The sequence below is a fragment of the Mauremys mutica genome, chromosome 7 (assembly GCF_020497125.1).
Source record: "Mauremys mutica isolate MM-2020 ecotype Southern chromosome 7, ASM2049712v1, whole genome shotgun sequence".
Taxonomy (NCBI): Eukaryota; Metazoa; Chordata; order Testudines; family Geoemydidae; genus Mauremys; species Mauremys mutica.
This window is the reverse complement of record NC_059078.1, coordinates 98,789,755-98,814,371: the sequence shown is the minus strand read 5'-3', so window position 1 is coordinate 98,814,371 and position 24,617 is coordinate 98,789,755. Positions and strand designations below refer to the sequence as shown.

Here is a 24,617-nt window from a genome sequence, read left to right as displayed (position 1 = left end):
TAAAAACAATCTAAGCAGGCCTTTTGATATTAAAGAGTACCCGTTCCAGAGGGTTTTGTTTATTAACCGAAAAGGCCAAAACAAACAAAACCAGTATCAAAGAGTCCTAGCTGGCATCACATTGATGCTGGCTTTACCACCTCATTTCCAACTGATAAGGACAGCTAAAAATTACACATTTCCCACAATATTACTTCTACTAGAACATGGGAGGTGAGTCAGTTGGACTATTTCTATTAGAAATATGGTCCAGCCCCGAGAGAGTTTGAGAATCTATAGCCTATCACTGTCCATTGGTCAGTTAAAGGTGGGTTTGTGTGCTCTGAACATTTCATTGCTTCTGCCCCCATTCACTACCCTTAGCTGAAAGGAATTATTTCTGCTCATGCCATACCAACTAAAAACAGTAGAAAAATTCAATTTTAGAAGCACAAAGAAATATCAAAAATTGCTTGAGAATGCCCCAGCACAGCAGCACCTGTTATACGTTTCCTGTAGGCATGTCATTTAAAGCTGGCAGACTAAGCCAGGGAAAAAAATGTCCCTCCAAGTAGTGGGCCTCCACACAGCATTATGCTTACAATTTTTTTTTCTTTTAAATCAAACCCCATTACTGGTCTTACAATTTCCCAGTGCCTCACAGTGACATTTATAGACCATGGAATCCATACAAAAAACAGAGGGAATGGCATCTTAAAAAAAAGAAAATATACTATCTCCTCAGCACCGTTACTGATCCTTGACTCCACCTAAGAGGCGTCCATAGGGGAACAAAGGAGCATGGGGGGGTGCAAAGGCAGCTTTAGACTTGGGGCCATCTGTGCACTGCTCTAGGACCTTACTGTAAGTTAGACACACACAGGCTGCTATTTGTCAGTGCCCCCCCCCCCAACAGACAGTATTACAGTAGCCAAGATTCGCTAGCATGTAGTGAGGCCCTACTCATGCTCCCCGTTCTAGAAACGGGGAAGTGGACTGGTGTGTGAGCAATACTCCACTTCCATCCCACTGGAAAAAACTCCCCTGGCCAACCATGCCAGCTTTAGAATCACTTTGTACTGGGATCCCATCCCCAGCACAACCGAAAAGCAGCATCAATGTGTCTTTTAACAAAAATGAAATGAAATATTATTAATCTGGGTGCCAACTGTCCTCAGCAATACTATAGAAAGAAGACTCAGACTCCCTTTCCATTAGTGATGCTGGGTTAAGATCTATACCTTGAGACTGGTTTATATATTGGTAGTGACCTATGGCCACCTCACAGCATTCAGGTTTTTGGATGAATTTCATATTCATACTTGGGCCCACTTTAATATGCAAGGTTATCACATTTCCTTTCATTTCAATTTACATACCTTAGTCCTTCTTCTGAACAAATTAAGGGTGAAAGGGTTCATTCCACTTCAGTTGTTGCTTGTGTCTGGTGTGTGTGGCAGGAGAGAGATTACCTGTTAGGTTCCCTCCCTCTGAGGCACCTGGCATTGGCCACTGTTGGTAGATAGGATACTGGGCTGGATAGACCTTTGGTCTGACCCAAGACGGCCATTCTTATGTTCAGACCAAAATAAAGCAAGTTATTGTTTGTCAACCAGAAGTGGAATGGAGCTGTTCTGCCACCAGTTTGGGCTGTTTTAAATACAAAGACTAACATTACACTAATATAGCTGACTTATAAAATGGCATTTGGTTACCTCACATCCACAAATAGGTAGCATTTGCTATCATGATTCACAACACAGATTGTGGGTAAAATTTTCAAGCAAGTGTAGTAAGGATCCTGAGTCTTAATGCCTTTTAATGAGTTAGACTCCTAAGAGCCTCTGTCTCTTTTGAAAATGGGACTTAACCACTTCTGAAAATTTTACTTTATACTGAATTCACAAATGCCTATGTAGGAACATGCTGATTTCATGAAACGTGGTTAAAAGTCCCAACTTGCTTTTGCTCTGATTGGTTTTTTTTCTTGTGAGTTGACCTCTTAAAGCAGTACACATCCTCAAGCAAAGAGAAGCTACTCTTCTCAGAGGCTGGGCAAGCACAAATGCAGATGATGCTCTATGACTACCTTTATTGTCTAATCAGAACAAAAATGTACTTGCACTTCTACTGTAATTGGAATTCTGGAGACAGTATCTGGCTTGGTACATGCATACACATTACTATGCAGCAGACACTTCCTTATACATTTCTCTGGATGAGAAGCAAGTTTCTGCCGCAGTTGATTCCTGGAAAGGAAGTTATGGGATAACAGCCTTTTGCTGAACATGAGGAAATAATTTTTCAGGACCATCTCAGACTTTCAGTGGTAGGACAATGCACCATCATGTAGGGAAGATGAGTTTAAGGCTCAGTGCTGGACCCCAAACTCCCTGGCCAGCAAGAACTGACAGTACTACAACAACTAAGTCATATTCAGCATGACATGGCTTATTTGGAGGTGGGAGGGCTGAGAGAAATTTAATTCAAATGTGCATTGTCCTTAGAATGACCAGAACTTTCCTTTCTGCTTAAACATTTTCTTTTAAGGAATGGAGGACATGGTTTTGCTTTCTATTTTGTCAGGGTTGGGATTGAGCCAAGAAAAGAATCTTAATTGTAGGGTCCCAAGCCACAGAATTTACTTAAACTTCACTGTATAAAAGAAAAATACAAGATTCTTCTTAATAAATTAGACAAAAGGAAATCTTAAGTGTGTATTTATCAGCTGTGGTATGTTCACAAGGAATTCAAGTGCATTTGCACTGGACTTACAGAAGGTTACATTAAAACTGGTATTTGGCTCTTCTTTCCCAAATTGTCTCAGAGCTGAAAATGCTGGTTTTTGATAGATGGTGAGACACTTGAAACAATATTTTCTAAATTAATTTGATGTCAATGAACAATTAGGCCAGAAGTACAGCATAACCCTATCTAACAGAAATTGCAGAGGAATTTTAGGTAAATAAAATAATTATGCAAACTGGAATTCGGTCCACTGCTGGGGTTAACATCTCTACTCTTTTTTTTAAAAAAAGGGGGCCATGGGGGAAGTATGAATTTCAAAATTACATCTAATTCAAAAGTCAGCAACGCAGTACAGCCAGCGTCCCATCAGGCTAGTGTCCGCCTCTGATTTAGAAGTCCTACTGGATCACCAACACTCTTTCTTGTAGCACCTATTTGTCTCTAAGAGGCTTCTCACAGATGTACTAAACTAGCCTAATCATGTTTAGCTAGGAAAAACTGACAAGATCATAGCTGGAGGTGCAGTTAGTGTGGCTCTAGGAAAGCGTTAGAACTGGATATAAACCTTTCCAATAATACCATGAAATAACACAATGTATCTATTACCTTGACTTTACAGGTTCCTTATTTTCATAGTGAGTGCTAAGGTCCTTATTTACCTACTAGCACTCAAACTGATAATCAGTAAAGTTAACCCCGCATCTTCCATCTTTTATATAATTCTGTCTTAACAGTGTCTGCTCTCTCATCCTGTCTTTGATGCAAACAAACATTTGTGGCATCCACATCTTAGCTATATGAAGAATGTCAAAAATTATGTCGTCTAATAAACTGGACACCTTCAGAAGTCTGTACTGCAGTCAGCTTCAGGAGCCTCATCACAGGATAATTAGCTGTGCCTGATGATCCCCTAGGTAACTAATTAACAATGCATTCTAAAATAATCTGCACAACATCTGAATTTATCCCTTTTGGGAGCTGCATGAACAGCACATGTAAGAGAAGGAAAAACACACCCATTCCTTTTCTTATACCTACTATATATACCTATGAGGGCCAATCAGTGAGCAGCATGTATGTAATAGGGTGTTGTGCACGAGTCTGTATATCTAAGTTATAAAATACAGTATTCAGTTGGAAGGATACAGTTTCCCTCATCCATGTCAGTGTATTGCAAGTCTACCTGATAGAGCAATCCACAAACAAATATGTTTCAATATGGTCAGATATAAAGTCACACATCTAGAAACAAAGAATGTAGCCATATTTATAGGATGGGGGAACTCTGGCTTGGAAAGCAGTGGTTCTGAAAAGGACTTCAGGATCATGGTGGATAATCAGCTGAACATGAGCACCCAGAACACAGTGTGGCCAAAAGGGCTAGTGTGATCCTTGGATGTATAAACCTGGGAATACTAAGCAGGAGCAGAGAGGTTATATTACCTCTGTATTTGGCACTGGTGAAAACCAGTATTGGAATACTTTGTTTAGTTCTGGGGTCCACAATTCAAGAAAGATGTTGAACAATTGGAGAGGGTTCAGAGAAGAGCCATGAAAGTGATTAAAGGATTGGAAAACATTCCTTACATTAAAAAACTCAAGGAACTCAAACTGTTTAGCTTAAGGAAGAAAAGGTTAAGGGTGGATGATTTGCTCATAGTCCATAAGTACCTGTATGGAGAACAGAAAATTGATAATAGAGGGCTCTTCAATCTAGCAGACAAAGGCATAACAAGATCCAATAACTGAAAAGTGAAGCTAGACAAATTCACACTAGAAATAAGATGCACATTTTTAATAGTGAGGGTAGTTAATCCTTGGAACAACTTACTAAGGATTGTGGTGGATTCTCCATCACTGGCCATTTTTAAGTCAAGACTGGATGTTTTTCTAAAAAGATATGCTCTGGTTCAAAATGAATTAATTCAAGGAAGTCTTAGGGCCTGTGTTATACAGGAGGTCAAACTAAATGATTATAGTTGTCCCTTCTGGACCTTCATTTATCAGGTTCTTCCCACCAACTGCAGTTCCTAAACACAACTTACAGTAGTTGTGTCCTATCTCTAATTAGTTCAGCTTTCGAGTTGCAGGCAAACGAAACCTTTCTAAGCTGAATAGTAGCCAGTGGTTCAAACTGAACCTAAAGGGAAAACATCTAATTATAACTGTCAAATTAGCAAGAAGAGTTGAGTCTAGAAATTATCTAGTCTGGTACTTTTGCAGGGCTCATGAAGACCAAATTCTGAGTTAAGCTTTGGCATTGTTATTTATTGCTTGAATGAAGAACTCAAATGAAATGTTTTAGGGATGGCTTTAAGGACAGTTGTTGTTTAGTCTGGGGACAAGAATCCTGGAAGAAATCTGGATTTCTTCTTGGTAGATGCCTTATAGTTGATGTCTAAGGAGGCTTTCTGAATCTGGATGTCTGCAAACATCAGATCTGGGCCATGAATCTCTCTCGTATGGCTTTTACTCTTTGTATTCTTTCTCCTTTCTTGACTATGCCATTTTCTGAGTTGAGTTCAATTCATTTTTTATTTAAAGCTTTTTAATGATAAGCTACTTATTAAAGATATTTATTCTATATAAATATTAAGCATTACTTGTCTGCAGGTTGCAAGTCAAAAAACAACATTCTATCTATTATGGAATGGCTACCACCAACCATCTGGTGAATAATTTGAACACATTTTATTCAGTGACCTCTTGTGTGATTTGTACTATTTAACCTACTGATTTGGCATATCAGTGAATAATGGTTTGAGCTTAACGAATAGCCTATAAAGAGTAAAAGATGCAAGAACTATGGCTCTGATCCATAAGAAGTGTAAACCTTGTTCTTTGGTAGTAGGCTACATACAGGTTTGGTGTAATAAAGTGAGTGTCTGTTTTATTAAACTGAAAATGAATGTCTCACAGTGATTGCAATAAATAAATTTCTCAATCTAGAACTAGTGTTTTGGGTCTCCAAAAACTTAGTGCGCTGCTCTCCTATCACCATGCCGTACTGTAATATTAGGACAATTAAAAGAGGCAGAGAGCAAACACATTCTGGTTTAGCCCTTGAATGCCAAAGAACCTGAAAAAGGTGCGACTCTTTCTTCCTTGTACACATATGCTTCTCTCCATTATAAGCAAGAGTTGTAAGGGAGTCTAACCAATTCTTAAGGAAACCTAGTGCAATTCACACACCAAGTGGTCAGAAGAGAGGAATTTAGCAAGGAAAAGAAGGTGCAGTTTGGAATAGACCTTTAATTTGCACCTTTTTTTGACTCCTTCATATGCTAGTTACACCATTTTAGACACTCTTGAACAATAAGCATCAAAACATAGAAAGCTCTAACATCACTCCTGTATTGGGCTCATATATTTTAAAGGAATCTGCTAAAGTAAAAAGTAAAACTGACATGAGAAAAGACAAAAGGGAATTTAATAAAATGTCATAATTAATTCAACATTTTAAATCACCAACCACAATGTTATTCAATTACAGCAAATGAGAATTTAAATAATTCAAAATGTTTCAAATCATACAGAGCAATTATTCAGTTAGAGCTCAACCAAGAATTCAAATTAGTCTTCAAGAGTATGTTTATAAAGCCAATTTCTCTCAAGCCAAGAACTCTGCAATGTTCTTTTTCCACCTTCCAGTTCTGAAAGGTACTATTTATTCCTCTACAATATTTTTATACTCTTGCCAGAGTATCAAATTGGGTCCAATTTCCCCAAACCAGAAAAAAAAATCTTTATATTTTCATGGAGTGAGCAAGCTAAATCAAGTTCTCAAATATGATGAGTCCTCCCAGGAAGGCCATCAGATCACTGAGCCTTTTAGTACTTTGTAGATCAAAGCCAACACCTGAAACTCCACCTGGAAACTAATAGGCAGTCAGTTCTGATTACTGAGAGACAGTTCACATAACCAGCCAGCTGCCACATTCTGCATCAGCTTCTGAATGGATGAAGCTGTAGCCTCTGAAAAGCTCAACACAGCAGTAAATAGATAAACAATCTGCTCTGCATGGACAGAAAAATGCCACAGTGCTTTCCAGAAGATGAGTTTCCCCTGGTGTCCTAAGCAAAATTTCCCACTGTTTTATGTGCCTGGCTCCTGATCCCCACTAATGGAGAGCTCTTTGAGATGAAAAGCACTATAATTACCTTAGAAACTAACACCTTTGCCATTTAGATTAAAATGCATTAAACATATACAGAGTCTTCACCTACAAAGTCAAAGCACTATGCAAGCACACTAATGAAGAACCCTTTAGTTCAATGGTTCTTAAACTTTTTTTTTTTTTGCGGACCACTTGAAAATTGTTGAGGGTCTCAGCAGACCACTTAATGATCTTTCCAAATGTTGTTTGTACCATTAGCTAATGATTGTAAAGCGCTATCTAAAAAACCAGAAAACCCACCCTTTTTTGTTCTACAAATAAAAGCACACAACTCATATTTTAATATCAGTAGTCTTACCTTTCTAATGCGATGGATGTGCCCTCTCCCCCCTGCCGTGGCAGCCCCCGAGCTGGGGCTGGGAAGGAGGGGGGATTGCTCCCTCTCTCCTGTGCCACAGCAGCCCCTGAGCTGGGGCTGGGAAGAAGGGAGGGGTTGCTCCCCAGCAGCCGCAGCCCTGGAGCTGGGGAAAGTCACCTCATTCTCTGGCTACCGCAGCCCTGCATGTTCCAAATTCCCCCCACCCCCTCTACTCCCCCCACTGCCCTTCCCACCTCCCCCCTATTCCACCAAAGCTACCACCTCACCTTACATGTGCATCTTCTCCAGGGTCCAGGCACCTAATTAGTGGAGCCACACCTGTCTTCATTCTCTTGTGGCAGCCACCCAGGCATGCACCTTACAGGGAACTATCCGCCGACCACCTGAATGGAGCTCGGTCCACGGACCACAGTTTGAGAACCTCTGCTTTATATTATTTACACTCCCTTTCTTCTCTTATTCTGGCTCACCTCAGCTTTTCCCTGACACACTTTCTTTACACTTTTTCTGATTTTTCTTTCATTAAAACACCTTGCATCTCTATTGCATCTCTTGCTCCATTTCCACTTCCTGGCTCTTTTTCTACAGAGACATGGGGAGGCTAAGATAAGATGAGGCTCACCCTGCAGCAGGTTTAGTAACAAAAATTATTCAGCTCATGAGCTCTTTGGCACAGGGACATTGTCTCCCAGTTATAAGCACCAGGCACACTTAAAATAGCACAGAAAGCTACATATACAAAGCTGGGGTTCAAAGTAACCCTGGATTTTCAGTTTTGCAGCTTTAGAATACACACTCTTCTCGCCTTGTGTCTGATTGAAGTCTAACTTCTGCACTTGCAGTTTCCTTTTAAATGTGTCCCTGCTACCCCAGAATGCCCTGCTTTGAAGAAAAAACGTTAAACGTCTTGATTCAGCCTGAGTCCATGCAGTGCACAGGCGTCACAGCTCTGCAGCATTCAGATCAGGCAGTGCCAAACTGAGCCTCTTGCAGAATCCATGTTCGCAGAGGGAAAGAAAAGAACTCTGTGCTCTGGAGAAGGCTGTGTTCATCCATTCTTCCAACCTGGCACAGCAGCACGGTGAGCAGGGCGAGCGCATACACACGAAAGGACAGTATGGCCTGGAGTAAATTAGTTATACTCAACCATCACGACTCCTGGGCTATAGCAAGGCTGGAAGAGGAATGTACGCAATTTAAACCTTTTTTTTTTTTTTTTAAACACTTTCTACTTCCAGCTCTCATGACTGCTACAGTCAGATGGTATTTGGGGGTTTATTGCATTACAAGTTTCTACTTCCTAGAAGGCTGAAAATGTTTTGTGCTGGGGTTACAGACCCCATCCTGTGCATGAGGGGAACGGGGCTTAGGGCTGCTGCAAGGCAGCAGCTGGAATAGCAGGTACCAACCAGGCACAGCAGGCCTTTGGCAGTGGGAGCAGCAGACACTGGGTTTCCTCTATACTCAGCTCTGCCCCAGCTTCAGGTGCAGAAGCCCAGTATTGAGTTGGGGCAGGCAGCTGCTGCTGTGGTGAGGGTACCTCCTGCAGAGCTACTTCTGACTTCTAACTGGAAGTGGGGATTTCTCACACTCCAGGTCTCTGTGACTTAGTGATCATTGAGATGAGGAGTGGATAAAGGTAGAGGATCTCACCCCACTTCCTGCAGAGTCGTCCTGTCTCCTCAGGAGATGGCAGCTAAAATCAGGAGTCTCCCAGGAAAAGCGGGAGAGTACAGCGCCATAGAATCACGTCCTGCCTGTTTAGCTTTATGTCGTGGTGCTGCAGACCAAACCACCATCCTCTGCAAAAGTCATTTCTGTGAGGATTGTCATTAGTACTAAAAGGTCATTTTCATTTTGGTAGAACTGGTGAAATTATTTCAGTCAACTGCATAAAAGGAAAAGGTTTTCAGTAGCCACAGGCTTATAACCCTGCATCTCAGTTAAATCCCAAACTGCGAACACGGACCCAAAATGAGGGACACAAAATTAATAGCACAAGAATTTTTAAATGAGGTTGGAATTATTTTATTTACCACCAATGGTTATGCTAATGTCAGCTTCATGATTCAACATTTCCGATGCCAGAAACTTATATGCTACAGACAATGAGATACCCCACGCTTCATAGAGTTGCCACTATTCAGCAGGGAGAAACTGGGCTATGCTTACACATTCTGTAAACGAATTCAACCCCTCAAACTCAGCACAGGTGTAGAAATGGAAGTAAACTCAACTACATTTCCATGGATACGTTCAACATCTTTATTTTGTACTAAGCATTATACTGATCTATGGCATCAAGACAAACAGAAGTTGTATAAAGAAAGAGGATAAAAACATTAACAGAATTTATATTATGTGGTAGACTGTCAGGACAAAGGAGACAAGAACACAGAATGAGTAACAGACTTTTGAGAGAGAGAGAGAGAGAGAGAGAGAGAATCAGTTTAGACACACAAATGACAGACACCATAACAGTAAAGTTGTGGAGAGAGAGAACTTCAATGGTTGTACTACTTATAAAATAACTACACATTCCTCACAAGTGCAGCGTGCTGTGATTGTGAACTAATTCATTATCTCAAACATTTTAAATGTTCTTCTCTAGGCTACCATTTATTTTTTAAAACCATACACACACACACACACACCCTCTTAAGATTTTCCTCATGAAAACATGAAGAAACTCAGTTCATGCACAAAGTAGGTGAGATGCACAACTTCTTCAAGCGCTTCACATTATTACGTGGAACAACAAGAACAAAAAAAAATGTTCCCTCATAGCACCAAGAAGAATTTTAATCACAGTTGTGTGTGTGAAGGAAAGATACCAAGAAAGCATCGCTATTCATAGCTGATTTAGGACATTTTTATACAGAATTATTACATTCTTTTCCAAGCAATTAAATTAACTTTTCCATTTAAAAAAAAATCATAGCTGTTTAAAAAAAAACATACTACTTCTATAAAAGAAAGTATGTTTTAATTATAATCTACAACTTTTAATATTTTTTTTTGCATAGCAAATTTTCTTTAAACTTTGATATATCAAAAAAAGCTATAAATGAAATCCTCCAAAATTATGTTCATAGACTCATAGGGCTTGAAGAGACTTTGAGAAGTCATCCAAGTCCAGCCTCCTGAACTGAGGATGGCCCAAGTATACTGAAACCATCCCTGACAGGTGTTTATCTAACCTGTTCTTAAAAACCTCCAATGATGGGGATTCCACAGCCTCCCTGGGAAGCCTATTCCAGAGTTTAACTACCCTTATGGAAAGCTTTTCCTAATTTCTAACCTCAATCTCCCTTGGTGCAGATTAAGCCCATTACTTCTTGTCCTACCTTCAGTAGACATGAAGAACAATTAATCACCATGCTCTTTATAACAGCCCACAAATGCTAAAAATATGATATGCCAACAGAACCTCTCACAATTTTAACTGTGAACAGCACAGAAAACATCATTTTCATTTTATGTTAAGTTCAGAAAAGTGTTAAAAATTCCATTAACAAGGTTCTAAGTGGCACATAATGCATAAATGGGGTGTGGTTGGTGTGTGTTGTTGGTTTTTTAACAGTTTGAAACTATAAGGAGAGTGTGACATCCACAGCTGGCACAGGGAACAAAGAACCAAATGTACTACTGCTAGACCAGTTATTCCCAAACTTTTTACTAAAGCAACCCACCAACTGTATGATGTGCACCCTCCACAACCCTGATCTGGCCCAATGCGGACGGAAGGCCAGAGGGATGGGGGTTGTAAAGCAAGCCCGCCCATACGCACCCTGTAGCTATGACTTGGGTAGTAAACAGTCATTAATTGTCTAGGCCACAAATCTGAACATTCCTCCTCAAATTATAATTTAAAGTGTAGTTTATTCTTAAAAAAAAGACTATGAAATGGAACTGTGAGGTCCATTTATTGTGTTGATTTCAATATCAAATTTGCTCAGTTTATAGGTAAACGGATAATTTTCTAAATGCCAGTTCAGCAAACTCAGCATCGGTTTTGAAAAATCAAACTATGGTCTTTCATTGTCCTTCATCGTCACCAGTACAAGATTCTGTGGGTCAAATTCTGCTCTTTTAGACCTGTGAAACAAAAGTGCCTGCAGGATCAAGGCCTAAATTTGGCACAGGATTAAGTAAACTCAGAAATTGCTAATATATACATGCTTAATTTTAACCAGGTGAGTGGCTGTACTGATGTCAGTGTTAAAGTTAAGTGTTCCCAGGTTTGGGGTCACATTGTATCCAGTGATTTTGTAACTTGATTATCTGTGCAACTGGAAAATTTAACAAGCTCTCCTATTAATGGGGCAAAAGAAGGAACAGAATCAAAATCCCTCCTTTTTAGTTGCAGGGCTAACAGGATTAAAATGTAGTAAAAACCTGTCACTAAAATAAACTGATATTACTCTAAATTTGCATAGGGAACAGAATAGTTGACTAAGAAGATCTGGTTTAATGCAGTTATTTTTCAGAGTAGGACTACACTTTAATTATACTATGCTAAGGAATGACCTCAAAATTTTACTTACTGGACATTAAAAAACAAACAAACCCAAGATGGAAAATTTTATTACGCAAACATTAACTCTCCCTAGCCATCAAAAGCCATAATTCTTTAGAGTACATTAGAAAAATTGAGAATGGCAGGGAGCCAATGAGATTGGTGGAAGGCCTCCTCTGCTCCTCCTCCCTCTCATTTATTAACCAATCCCAGAACTAGGAAGAAGCACTGGGAATTCATCAGTGGCAGCTCTTCTAATACAGGAGGGGTGCCACTGGCCAGCAGATCCTGTGGTGCCACCCATTGGGTTCTGCAGCAACAATTAAATAATACTCTTCTGAGCATGGTGCATGTTTCTGCTAACATTGGTATCTGACATATGGTATCTCTAATATCACTCAGTGATTCATCCTAGGATCTTCAATGAACCAGAAATGTCCAATGGACTGGGGGAAATTATTTTCACTTTATTTAAAATTTCTCTACTGAATATCTCCGACATTTAGGGTGACCAGATGTCCCAATTTTATAGGGACAGTCCCAATTTTTGGGTCTTTCTTATATAGGCTTCTATTACCCCCCACCCCCGTCCCGATTTTTCACACTTGCTGTCTGGTCACCCTACCTACATTCTTGTTTAGTGGGGTCCTCTCACATAAACCAAGACCCAATTCAATTTTAATTTTTGCTTTGCCGTTCACTTTCTAAACAAGTTACATCATCCCAAACTACTAGGTCGTCAGACACTTAAATAGCTCTCTACTCCGGGTCTCAGCCCAGGGGCCCTAGGCACAGCGGTGAACCACTTGAACTAGTGATTCCTTCCCCTGGGCTACTTCCCTCTCCGGCCCTTCAGCTTGTGGGGCTTCCTGCCCTCTCTCCACTTGGGCCAAGTTTCTCCCAACCCCTTGTGTCTGTAGAGTCCCTCTGCTCTGCACAAGCCGGGTTTCCCTTTACCTAGGGTCTTGGTCTTCTGGCCCGTCACAGCACTTCTCCAAACTGCTCTCCACTCCAATACCAAACCACTCTGCTTCAACTCCTCCAACTGTCTGATTGAAGCAGGGAGTTTTTAATCAGGTGACTGGCTTCAGGTGCTCTAATTGGCTTAATTGGTTTCAGGTGCTCTAATTAATCTGTAGCAGCCTCTCTTCCCTCTACAGGGAATAAGGCTCTCATCATCCTGGGGCTTACATATCTTCCATCTATCACTCTCCTGCTGCCCTCTGGCCGTGCTATATCACAATGCAATGCCAAAGAAGTGCATGACAATTTATAAACATCACACATGGTCCCTTCCCTCAAAAGTTTATAATATAGGTTAAACTAGATATTACATGACAGAGTGTTATCATAGAAAGGGGTGCAATATATCCTGCAATTATCTACTTTCAACTTATACGCACACTATATGCACAGTATTTATGTTACAGTAATTCAACTTTTAATTTTTTAATTGTATTTTTATTAGGCTGGTGCAGGGTGTGGGCAAACACCATAACAAAGTGTACATTTTGTATACATTTAGTTAGATATGATTGTCTACATTTTAAATTTCATGACAGGCCTAAGCTAGTAATTAGGTTTAATTCCAAAGTAGGAATTCCAAAATACAAAGCCTTCTGCTACACATACCACTCCACCCTTAAGTACATTATAGTCTGTACCCCTATAAAGGATGCTTAATGTACATTCTTATTAGGTTTCACATTACAACATTACAAGTCATGGGCTATATACTTCAGCTGATCTGTTCAGACTCCGGTTCTGGTTGGGGAGCTCCTGTTTTCAGCTGCTTTCTGAACTGTTCCTGCCTAGCTGTTTACATTTCCTGACTTGGAGAGCTGAGGAAACACTCTAGGCTGAATATTCTTGGTTAGGATCATTTGTTCTAGGAGTGATATTTATGGTTAGAGCTCACCAGGACCCAGCCAGGCTAATGCTAAGCACAGAAACATATCCTGAAGCAAATGCATGCAGTCCATCGTGGCCATAAACTAGTAGGTATCGCTAGAATGACACGCCAGAGCCCTCTCAGCTAATGAGCCAGGGGGAAGAAGCAACCAGAACTAGGCACCCAGCTTGGAGAGATGCTGAAGCCAGCTACAAATACAACAATTCCTACATGCCTGAAGCTCATTTGATGCTGCAGTCCTGTCAGAGTTAAGATTTTTTTCCAATTATTTTAAGAAAATTCAAATTAATCAAATATGCAAGATATGGCATTGTCATTTGCATAGAGTTTTCAGATTTCTGAACCTTGAGCTTTAACAGCTAGACATCAGTGAATACTAATGGAAAGTGTGTGACGTGAAGGTCACAATGACCACATTTAAGTACCTCACAATTGAGCCCTCCTGGAACTCCATGTGCCTTGTGAGGAACAATTTCCTTCTGTGAAGCTGAAGGCTCAGAATGTTGGTGTTAGCAGGCCAGACATTTTCGTAAAGACAAAAGGAACTGCAGAACTGGTTGACATCTCACAGTGACTCCAAAGCTGGAGGAACTAATACATTACGACCCTTTCTAGCTTCACCAAAAGATATCCATTTGGGTTGATATTTCTCATGCTAAATTTCATTCATATCCAAGGCAAGTTGGAAAGCTCAACAGCATCCAATAAGCCATTTTTGAGTTATGCAGCTGCAAAATGTTTACGAGTTCCTGGTGTTTTAAACTGGCTCCATTTCCAAATGAATTCCTTTAATAGCTTTAAACCTGAACCTTGCTGTGCAGTTAGTCCTCACTAAGGACGCGGGCTCTGAACAGGTTTGAAAATATTTGTATTGAATTTAAAAATTCATAAATACTTTAAATACTAATCTTATTTAGATGCCTGAGTTTAGCTAAATTGGAGCTGGACATAATCTCACAGTTTAAGATGGTCCAATATGATTTTACCACGCTTAATATTAACACTTCTTGACTCTCTGGGAACCCTTGACTTCCTACTCAGGCTAATTGTTTCTCTTTAAATTTTAATTCAAATTTTACATACTTTGTGCTTTATGCCCCAGAGTGCACACCTGTCACCTATCAATTTCAAACTGTATTCTGGAGCACTGCAGACAGACTCATATGCTTGGCCTCTTCTGAAATCATATCAAAGGAAGGAGAGGTAGTTAAGATTCATATTTCTTCTACCTTTAAAATAACATAGGAAAAGGCCTGTAGATCTGAGGTCCTGTCTGTTGAGCTTCCATGAATCATACATTTAAAATATCTCATATGTATAGAAGCACTATGTATTCTGGGGCATGCAGCCACAGAATGTGCAAACTTGATTTAAATCTGAGTAATAAATTTGAAACTGATTTGAAGAATAAATGAACTGTGTTGACTCAAAAAAAGGGACCTGGTCATTATTGTAGCTAGCTCAATGAAAGCCTCCGCTCACTATGCTGCAGTCAAAAAAGCGCATAGAAAACTCTCATATGAAGAGATTCAAGAAAGGAGATGAATAAGAGGGGATATAATTTAAAAAATGGTTTAGAGAAAGTGGATTGAGACAGGGAGAACAGACATTTCCCATAACGCAAGAATGATGGGACAGTCAATGAAACAGAGGTAGGAAATTCCAAAACAGATAAAGGGAAATAGTTTTTCACACGTGTGTTTAAACTGTGGAAGTCGTTGCCACAGGAAATCTTTCAGGCCAAGAACTTAACAAGATTCAGAAAAACTGGACACTTTTGTGGATATCAAGAATATCCAGACTTATAATTAACAATACATTTTGCGAAGAGAAATTTAAACCTAATGTTTCAGGATTTAGCCAATCTCTAATCATTAGAGATCAGGATAAGACCTAATGTTGGGGAGGCAGATTATTTCACCTCTGCCTTCTGGCAGAGCTTTTGCACCTCCCTCTGAGACATCTGGTGATGGCCATTGTCTGAGACAGGATACTGACTAGGTGGATCTTGGGTGAATGAGTGGTCTTCAGAGTTCATTTCTCGAAAGTCAAATCTTTTTGGCATCCTCCTCCCCACTAATGACAATCCTGTAACCCCACTTCAAGTTCTTCTAATCCTTCTTCCCAATACCAGCTCTCACCCTTCAGACTGTTTCTCCTTGCAACCTAAAAGACGTTTTTCTCTAGGAGTCCCCCACCGGCAGGGGCAGCAAAAGAGGAGGCTGACACTACGTCTTTGCACTCAGAACTCTCACCATTTATAGTTCCAGCAGTAACCTCACTGATCTCTAACCCTAGTAACAGGTATTTTACTTTATACATGTAAAAAAAAGATAAAATGACCACAATAGCTACCAGAGATAAGCTACCCAAGTATAACACTATCAAACCACAGTGATGGTCTAATAGGCTGCTCCAAGATTGCCAGTTCAAGATTTAGTAATTTTAAAATTCTCTTTTATAATTACTTTAAAAAAAAATAGAGAGACATCCACCTAGATATAAATTCTATATATTAAAAAAATCTTCTAATATTTGTGTAGGGAAGCCATCAGGTTATTTATGCAACATGCAGCACTGCCCTCTGGCACTTCCCTAGCAGAAATGAATTGGAAGCACCCAAAAGCAATCACGGCCAGTCTAGTCAGCACTACTTTACGATCAATGCTGTCGAAAAAACCAACACTTCAGCTGATAGAAACATTACCAGAACAGAACAAAACAAATGAAGAACTCCAACGATTAAATCAGATTGTTTATTGTAAACAGGGTAACTCTAGCACTCTGTCATTCTGGCTGTGTCGCATGCACCCAATTACACATCAACTGCTCAAAATAGCACTTGCAAAAATTACTGCAATCTAATCATTTATGGTTTGTTACAGAAACTTAATTTAACAAGCACTGAAACTGAATTACAGTGTATTCTAGGTAGTCTGTTATTGCTTGTAGACACTGCAGCTTTGGATCCATTCAAATGAATCCATTAATATGCCTGAGTTAAACTGTACTGCTATAACAAACTCAGAAACTGTAAAATGCTGGAGAACACTTAAAAGCAATTAAAAGTTGCTGACATGCCACATGAGTTCCCACTTTCACTCCAGAACTTAAAAAGACTAAATGTTCTTTTCTGGAAAAAATGATTTGTGGTACTGTGTTAAATATAACATCACTCCAATTTGTATGTATAGATGTGTGGGCGGGGGGAGTCATATATATATATAAATTGTTAAAATCTGAGTTCACATCACTTTAATTATATTTTTTTTATACAAAATAGAGGCTGTTTCATTTCTTTTCACCATAAGAGTGCTACATTTAAATACTAAATCCCAAAATAGATAATTTGTATAGTTTGCAGTCAACATTTATTTTTAATACCTATAATACAAATAATCTTAACAAAAGGAAATTATAAACAAAAAAAATGCATTATGGGCAAAGAAAACCATAATGTGTGAAACATTCATGAAGAATATGGTAAAGAATAAAATGTAGCAGCATTTCATTTTTTTCCTATAGTGTATTTATATTTTTTCCTTCACACTAGAGAGAAATGCTATTGGCCTTCACTGAACAAGTAAACATCACATGGAAACAGCACATTTTCAAAATTATTCTTTGTAAACAATTTATGCTGTAAACCTTTTAACAGCATTTAAGTTGATAATATTTATTCAATTAAAGCAGCATTTCTTGGATAAATATAAACTCAGGCCATGATTCTGTAAACACTTAAGCATGCATGTAATGTTACGCATGTGAGTAATCCCACTGAAGTCAATGTTTTGCTTTATTCATGTGAGTAGTCCCCATTAGCCTCAAAGGGCTAATGGGACTACTCATGTGAGTAAAGCTACACATGTATTTAACTATATGCCAAAGGTTCAGGTTCTGTTAATAGTGGGCAAAGTCTCAAAGATGTCAGTGGTATTTATGGTATTAAGTGCTATGCCTGATAATAAGTGTTTACATGATTAGGTCCTTAAGTTTTCAGTGATTAGCATATCCTGCCCTGCCTAAATATGTACAGTAAATTATACACATTCAAAAGGCAAGATAGTTTAGTAATGTAACAAAATATTTTAAGACTAAAAATAACTCTTTTAAAAATCCTTTTTGTATCTTTTGGCCTAATCCTGCCTTCTTTACTGAGGCAGAACCACCAATGAAGTCACTAAGCTCAGTAAAGGGTGAAGAATTGGATTCATTATATATTATTCTGGTATTTTCTTTATGAATTAAAATTATGAATTATACATGTGGCTACTGTGTTTCTGTGCTGATCTTGTGATATAACCGGAATTAACTAGAGTGTTGTGCTACTGTTTTGTTTTGAATGACAGAAAAAAGAGTGTGAAGACTGAGCATCTAAGCCATGTAGCCTTATTCGGGAAACTCAATTGATGCATTCATGGGGCCAAACTTGACTTGATCTGTGCTTATGTCAAAAACTGAGGCTGTGATCTAGTAAAGCACTTATGCACATGCTTATAGTTATGCACATTTTTAAGTGTTTTGCTGGATAGAGACCTAATATAACAATATACTGGGCAAAAAAACATTGGTGACCTCATCCAGTTTATGAACTGGAAACAAAAGTGATATCAATTTAAAAATAAAATAAAAATTTATTATTCAACCAGAAGGAAACAACTCAGAGCAACCCTGAGAAATTGAATGAGGTATTAAGAATCAAGAGACAAGCAGAGCACTCACAAAAATAAGATGGACTACCCAAGTGTTTCCAGCATTTTACTAGTTTGAATATAAAATGTTCCCAAATTTGTATATAAAGATTAAAACCATGCCAATATATTGAATTACTCTTCTTCTGTTAAAGACAACTCCCTTGTTTATTATTTTGTTGCAAAATTTCCTCTTTTCCACTGATCTACTTAACTCTTAAATAGAAAACAAGTTGATTGCATTGAGGATCAATTAAAAAAAGGTATCATTCAACACTTTATCCTTCAAAAAATGTCAAAGCTTCCTTTTTATGAAAAGTTTTGCTCCTCCCTCCCACCAAAAAGGCTTAATACTTTTTTTCCTGAAAAAATTATTATAGAGCTATTTTCAATGGCCTTTTACAAGAATAACATGGATATTTTAAGCAAGATCAATTTGGTCTGGAGGCTTCCTCAAATTCCGTTATCAAAATGAAAATTTTAAGGGATATACTATTTTAAAAATGTACTGCATCTACAAGAGCCTTTAATATTCTGGTTGATTTTGGTTTTCAACAGTTGTTTTGTAATATAAATGACACATGACTACAACTAATTTTCTAATTCTCTGTATCCCTATCACACCATTAATGATGAATGAACCAAGAGTGAATCAGGGACTCTCAGAATGGACAGGATTGTTTATCCTAATAATCTTTAAGATGTTTGTTCATAATGAAACCCCTTGAAATTGATCCCTTTGCATTTCTTCATCCATTGGGATTCTTCACAGTTTTGAAGCCATGACATTGACATGTGGTTTCACCAACGGAAAGAGTGGTAGACTGCGTTTGAACTCTGTCATATTTTGAATCACATCAGGCTGCAGAGAAGTTTATTTGAAAAAACAAAAACAAAAAACCTTTGCTCAGTATCAAATAAAACATGAGAAATTGCTCACTTTCAGATTTTATCACTTAACTGTTCTATCCATATACGCACAAATCCTATTTGCTCTCTTTTGCCCTGAAATATCAGATTATCATCAGTTCCTCAAAAATATATCAGTGTTACTATTACACTCGCAACCTAATAAAATGGCTTTTAAGCTTTGAACCCAATCAGAACTTTCAGATTTATTCTAAATTATTTCAGATTTTATTTATAATACATTTTTTCTATAGCATAGGTGCTCAGCATACAATTACCCACTTCCATCTACTGCTTCTACGATGGATTAATAGGGACAAGGGCAACTGGAAAGCCCAGCATAAAGCAGAAGTTTCCTCTTCTGTTTCAAAACACAGTATAAAATCCACACATACAGAAGCAGGGAACATGTTTGTAAAGAAGTAGAAGCTCTGAGACAGTTGTGAGCCTGAACCTCAATTTGTAATGATAATATCACAGGCAGGATTTCAAATTGTCTGTACCCTCACTCAATGCCCATTTTTCTATACTATCAAATAATTTTTAGTATCCAGATTTTTTTTTTTTTACCTGTGGCAAAGGGGGTGCTGGTGCCAGATTTACGTCATTTTGGCTTGGAAATTCTCCAACAACAGGACCTATTAAAAAACAAAATTAACTTAGAAAGACTGCAGCTTCTAAAATATCTTCTCAAAGAAACTACTTCTTAAAAGCTAGACAAATAGCTAAAAGTACAGTTTATGAATGTCAAGATCCCTTCCTGTAGTTTTTGCTTAGCAGAACCCAACAACTAATTTATATTCTTAAATATCCCGGATCAATAAATAGTTAAGAGGGTTTTTAAATAAAAGACTTTGTGAACACTAGTCAATGCTACTTCTAATCACCTTCTAGAAGAATCAGTATTTAATTGATAGCTACATATACCATTGACTGAATTTGTGTGAAGCAAGGATAACATCTCATGGCCAGTTACAACAATCATACGTCTGTGTTCCCTATATATTTTCCAGGGGCTACCAACATCCTACAACTATTACTCCCTTGGAAAAAGGTGGCAGACCACTCTAATTTATTTATACATTTTAAAAGCATATTTATGTTCTTCCTACTCATGCATTTTATTATCAGCTAAAAGAACTTAATGAAAAATCAGTCAGTCAGTCATGGAAGTTAGAGATGGGAAAGTTATCTTAGAGCCTCAGTGTCACAACACACACACAACCTGATGCAAACTGACAAACGATTTTGCACAAAATGTCATGGAAAATTCGTCATCAATCTTGCAGATAATTACTGAAACCATTTTTTATTTTTTACATTTTAACTCTAGAGAGGAACAGGATAGTTAATAATAAATGACAACTCAGTCTGTTTTCCAATTGATTAGTTAATTAATTGGAAATAAAATCTAAATAAAATTATTAGTATGTGTATTTCAAGTATAGAACAATGTTTCATATTACCAATTATATATTTCTTTCTTCAGAAATGCCCCAACAACAGACTGACATTTTGCTCTTGATCAGAACAGTCTATTCCATTTCTACATGGACATACCAAATAGGTATATAGTGTTTGCAGGTTCTTTTTAGTGTCTTGTTATTAAAAATAGAAGCTGTACATTTTAGGACATACCATTTTAACATAGCCAGACACTTCAGAATGGGTGAAGGAATGACAGGCTCATCATCTTTATTGTGGCTGGAAACCCACAACTATCTGAATTTCCCTCAAATGAACTATTTTTAAATATCCTTGTGGAAAATACCTGGGTGAAAATACCTTCCTCCAAGAAGACAAACCTCCTTTCCAGAATTTGGTTTCATAGTCCATTGTACTTGTACTGCACAACACACTGCTGTATTGTCTGACTTGAACAGGAATAAATTAAAAAAAAACTATGCAATACAATACTTACAGGAATCCATTTCCCTTGCAAGGACGTGTACGGATACCTTGTGTCTCCTGGGAGCATCTACTGCCAACATCTCCTGCAGAAAGCAGCAAGGTCAGTTATTCCACAACAGAATCTAAGTGACAGCTAGCTGCAATCAGGAAAGGAAGCCCTATGTTGTCTACATATTACAAAGGGATGACAACCATTTAATGTGCAACTTTAGTGGTAATTAAAGTTTAGTCAAATTTTGGTTCTTTGAACCCATGTTGGGCTTGTCCCTGGGAATTTAACCAAAGTTCCAGTCCTTTACAGCTCTTAATGATTTCAGAATAGAGCTGCATGAGAGATTCACTCTTGTGAAGTTCAGAAGCCCCAAGGAACTAGGGGTGAAATGCTGGCTCCACGGAAATCAATGGGAATTTTGCTACTGATTTCTATGGAATCAGGATTACACACTAGATCTTTGGTCCTACAAAGTTTCTACAGAGCTGTAATGGCAGAGCCCAGCAGCCTTGGGGAAGCACATCAACCCTGAGCATAGATGTCAAAGTCAGTTGGGACCAGCTCACCTAACTATGTAAATGTTTCTAGTGTCCCCTCCAGCATCTTGGGACAACTGGATAATCATGCACTGTGTATTAGTACAAACATTAAAATGGATAGAAAGAAATCTACTCCAACTGGATGGAGTAGGATTCCACGAATACTGGCACCTGGGATAATCACATAGGTTATCACTTATTAACCATCTGTTAAAGAAATCTCTTAGTAATTTTTTTATTTGCTGTCTTTGATTTTTAACAGGTCTCTGTGTGTTTAACTAACTGATGTGTGTAGTGTAATTGTAGCTGTGTTGGTCCCAGTATATTAGAGAGACAAGGTGGGTGAGGGAGTATCTTTTATTGGACAAACTTCTGTTGATGAGAGAGACAAGCTTTTGAGTCACACAGAGCTCTTTGCCAGATCTGGAAAAGCAAGTTCCAGTCTCATCACAAAATGTGAGGCGAATAAATTGTTTAGCATAAATGATCCAGGGACTGGTGCCACAAGTTCAACCGGTGCCACGAGCGAGAGTGGTGCCGGGACACCGAGCGGTGCCAGGAATCAGGACAGTGCACCCTTTTCAGTGCCAGGGATCAGTGACTTGGCAATGCGGGCAGGCACATCATTGTTAGCTTGCTGTGGGAGAAAAACTGTTGGCAAATGTTGGCATCATTGCTGATTTGCTGGGGGGGAAATTTCCTGCAACTGTGCATGTGTTCTGCGCACACCTGATTGGAATCGACGTGAACAAGCACTCAAAGAAGAAACATGTTTACAATTTCTAATACTGGATATATATATAGTGTTGTTATTATAGTTGTCATGCTAATGTGAGTTGCAATACATAAGTACAGTCGTGCAAATCATGGGGGCGGGAGAGCCATACTTCCATTAGGTATGCAAATTCCCACTGAAATCATCAGGAGTTTGTAGATGAATAGTTCCACATTGACTCTGAACTATAATATTAAGACATCTGGACCAATCATGTTACCCTTATAATACAAGCATAAACGTACTAACTTGTAATTCACACAAATAATCCCAAGCATATTTTCCTTTAGTGCCTATGTTTCTTAGTGATAAAAGTTCTAAATATTTGACTAACTTACCTTATAGAACTGTATGATATCATCCTTGGCCAGGGTCTTTAGATACGCCACTTCAATGTTATCTGAACAATAAGTTTTAATTAAAACAAGTCTGCACATAATAGCTAGTTATTATCATGGTATTTTTTCAAAGTACTTTTCTTTCAAATTTAGTGCAACGGACTGCAAATGATACGCTTTTCATTCTTAACTTACAAGCTACTATTTGAGTCTATGAAAAATAAATAGCAGTAAAAGCTTTAAAGAATTACACAAAATGAGCCCGTTTTGGACTAGAAAACAGCACATGCTTAAATAAAAAACAAACAAACAAAAAAAAAACTGAATAGTATTCAGTTTCCAAAAAGGCATATCTATTTCTGAACTCCATCTTCAAAAAAAGAGTGAATCAGATTCATAAACAGATACTGATTTTATAAATGGCTTTTTATTCACATTTATTATACTTCGGTAACCTTTTATTTAGGAAACACCAAGATAGCATGAGTTTTAAAATATATAATAGAAGAAAGAAAATGTGCATAGTCTTTAGTGTGCAGTGTGGTCCAAAGTGAAAAGGAAGGTCTTAAAAATTAGTTTTGCAGAGGAAGTAACTCAGCAGCTATAGTATATTACTAAATATAGATACATTTAAATGTATGCAAGTCCATTGTATAATGCCACTATAAAAGTGTAATTATTACAGAAACACAGAGCCTACCATAAGGGGCAGCATAAAAGAAAGAGCAACCTTCAAATGAGGAGACTTGTGAGGCAGGAGGATCCAATTTAAGAATTAAAACATGCAGGGTGATAAATACATGACTAAGAAGTCAGAGGCAGATTGGCATTAGTCCATGGTGAGTTTTGAAAAACAGAATGGAATTTTTAATTGAATTCAGAGATGATGGGAAGTCAGTGAAAATAACTGAACAGATGTTGCCCTGGTTGGGATGGTGATAAATAAACATGGGTGGGAAAAAAAGTTTGGTAACAAAGATGATTCAGACTTCTAGCCTTTAGAGGAAAGTTAAGTTTGAATCACATGGTGTGAAAGAGTAAGAAACATGGGACAGAGAGAGGACTTTTTTCCCCTTTGCATGAGTTGACTAACTTCTGTTTTTGTCAATTCTAGTTACACAAAAACCTTCTACTAAATTCTTCTAAATCAATGTAGGTAGATGGGAACTAAAAGGATCAGGGAACAAGTCAAGGAAAATAAAGAACTGGGTATCATCTGTATAGCAGAGATGATCAAGGATCAGGTTACAGATAGCAATGAGTCATCCTAGAGAGAGAAGATATATGAACAAGAAGGCTAAGGATGGAGACATCTGAGGCACTGGAAAGCAAGACAGAAAAGGTGTATAGCTTCCACCCGAGATGAAAAAGCAGCAGAGAGTAGGAATTTTCATGCTGCTCCCTACACCTGGAATAGTATCAGAGGGGTAGCTGTGTTAGTCTAGCTCTGTAAAAAGTGACAAAGAGTCCTGTGGCACCTTATAGACTAACAGACGTATTGGAGCATAAGCTTTCATGGGTGAATATACACTTCGTCAGGCGCTTACGCTCCAATACGTCTGTTAGTCTATAAGGGGCCACAGGACTCTGTGTCACTTTTTACACCTGGAATGACATCTCATTGCCAGTATACCAAGGGCCCTCACTCCTTTCAAAAAGTGTTTTCTGAAAGTTGTACTAAGGCCAATGTATAGGACACTACAGGAGGATACACAGTTAAAGCAGTTTCTAATAGGACACTGACTACCCCAACAAGCTGAACTTGGTACTGTGACAGGACAGCATGTTGAATGGAAAGCAGTGGAGA

The 24,617-nt window shown here is 38.4% G+C and overlaps 1 protein-coding gene across 4 annotated transcripts in view; it reads right to left on the bottom strand.

The window, feature by feature from the left end:
• Positions 1–16,392: 16,392 nt before the first annotated feature.
• IDE (insulin degrading enzyme) overlaps positions 16,393–24,617 on the bottom strand; it is an 89,717-nt gene continuing 81,492 nt past the window's right edge. For all 4 annotated transcript variants that reach the window (XM_045023292.1, XM_045023293.1, XM_045023294.1 and 1 more), the window contains 4 exons: positions 22,811–22,872; positions 21,177–21,249; positions 19,826–19,893; positions 16,393–19,208 (listed from right to left, as the gene is read on the bottom strand). In XM_045023292.1, the coding sequence (XP_044879227.1) occupies positions 19,113–19,208; positions 19,826–19,893; positions 21,177–21,249; positions 22,811–22,872 (299 nt within the window). In that variant the 3' untranslated portion in view covers positions 16,393–19,112. The remainder of the gene's footprint in view (positions 19,209–19,825; positions 19,894–21,176; positions 21,250–22,810; positions 22,873–24,617) is intronic.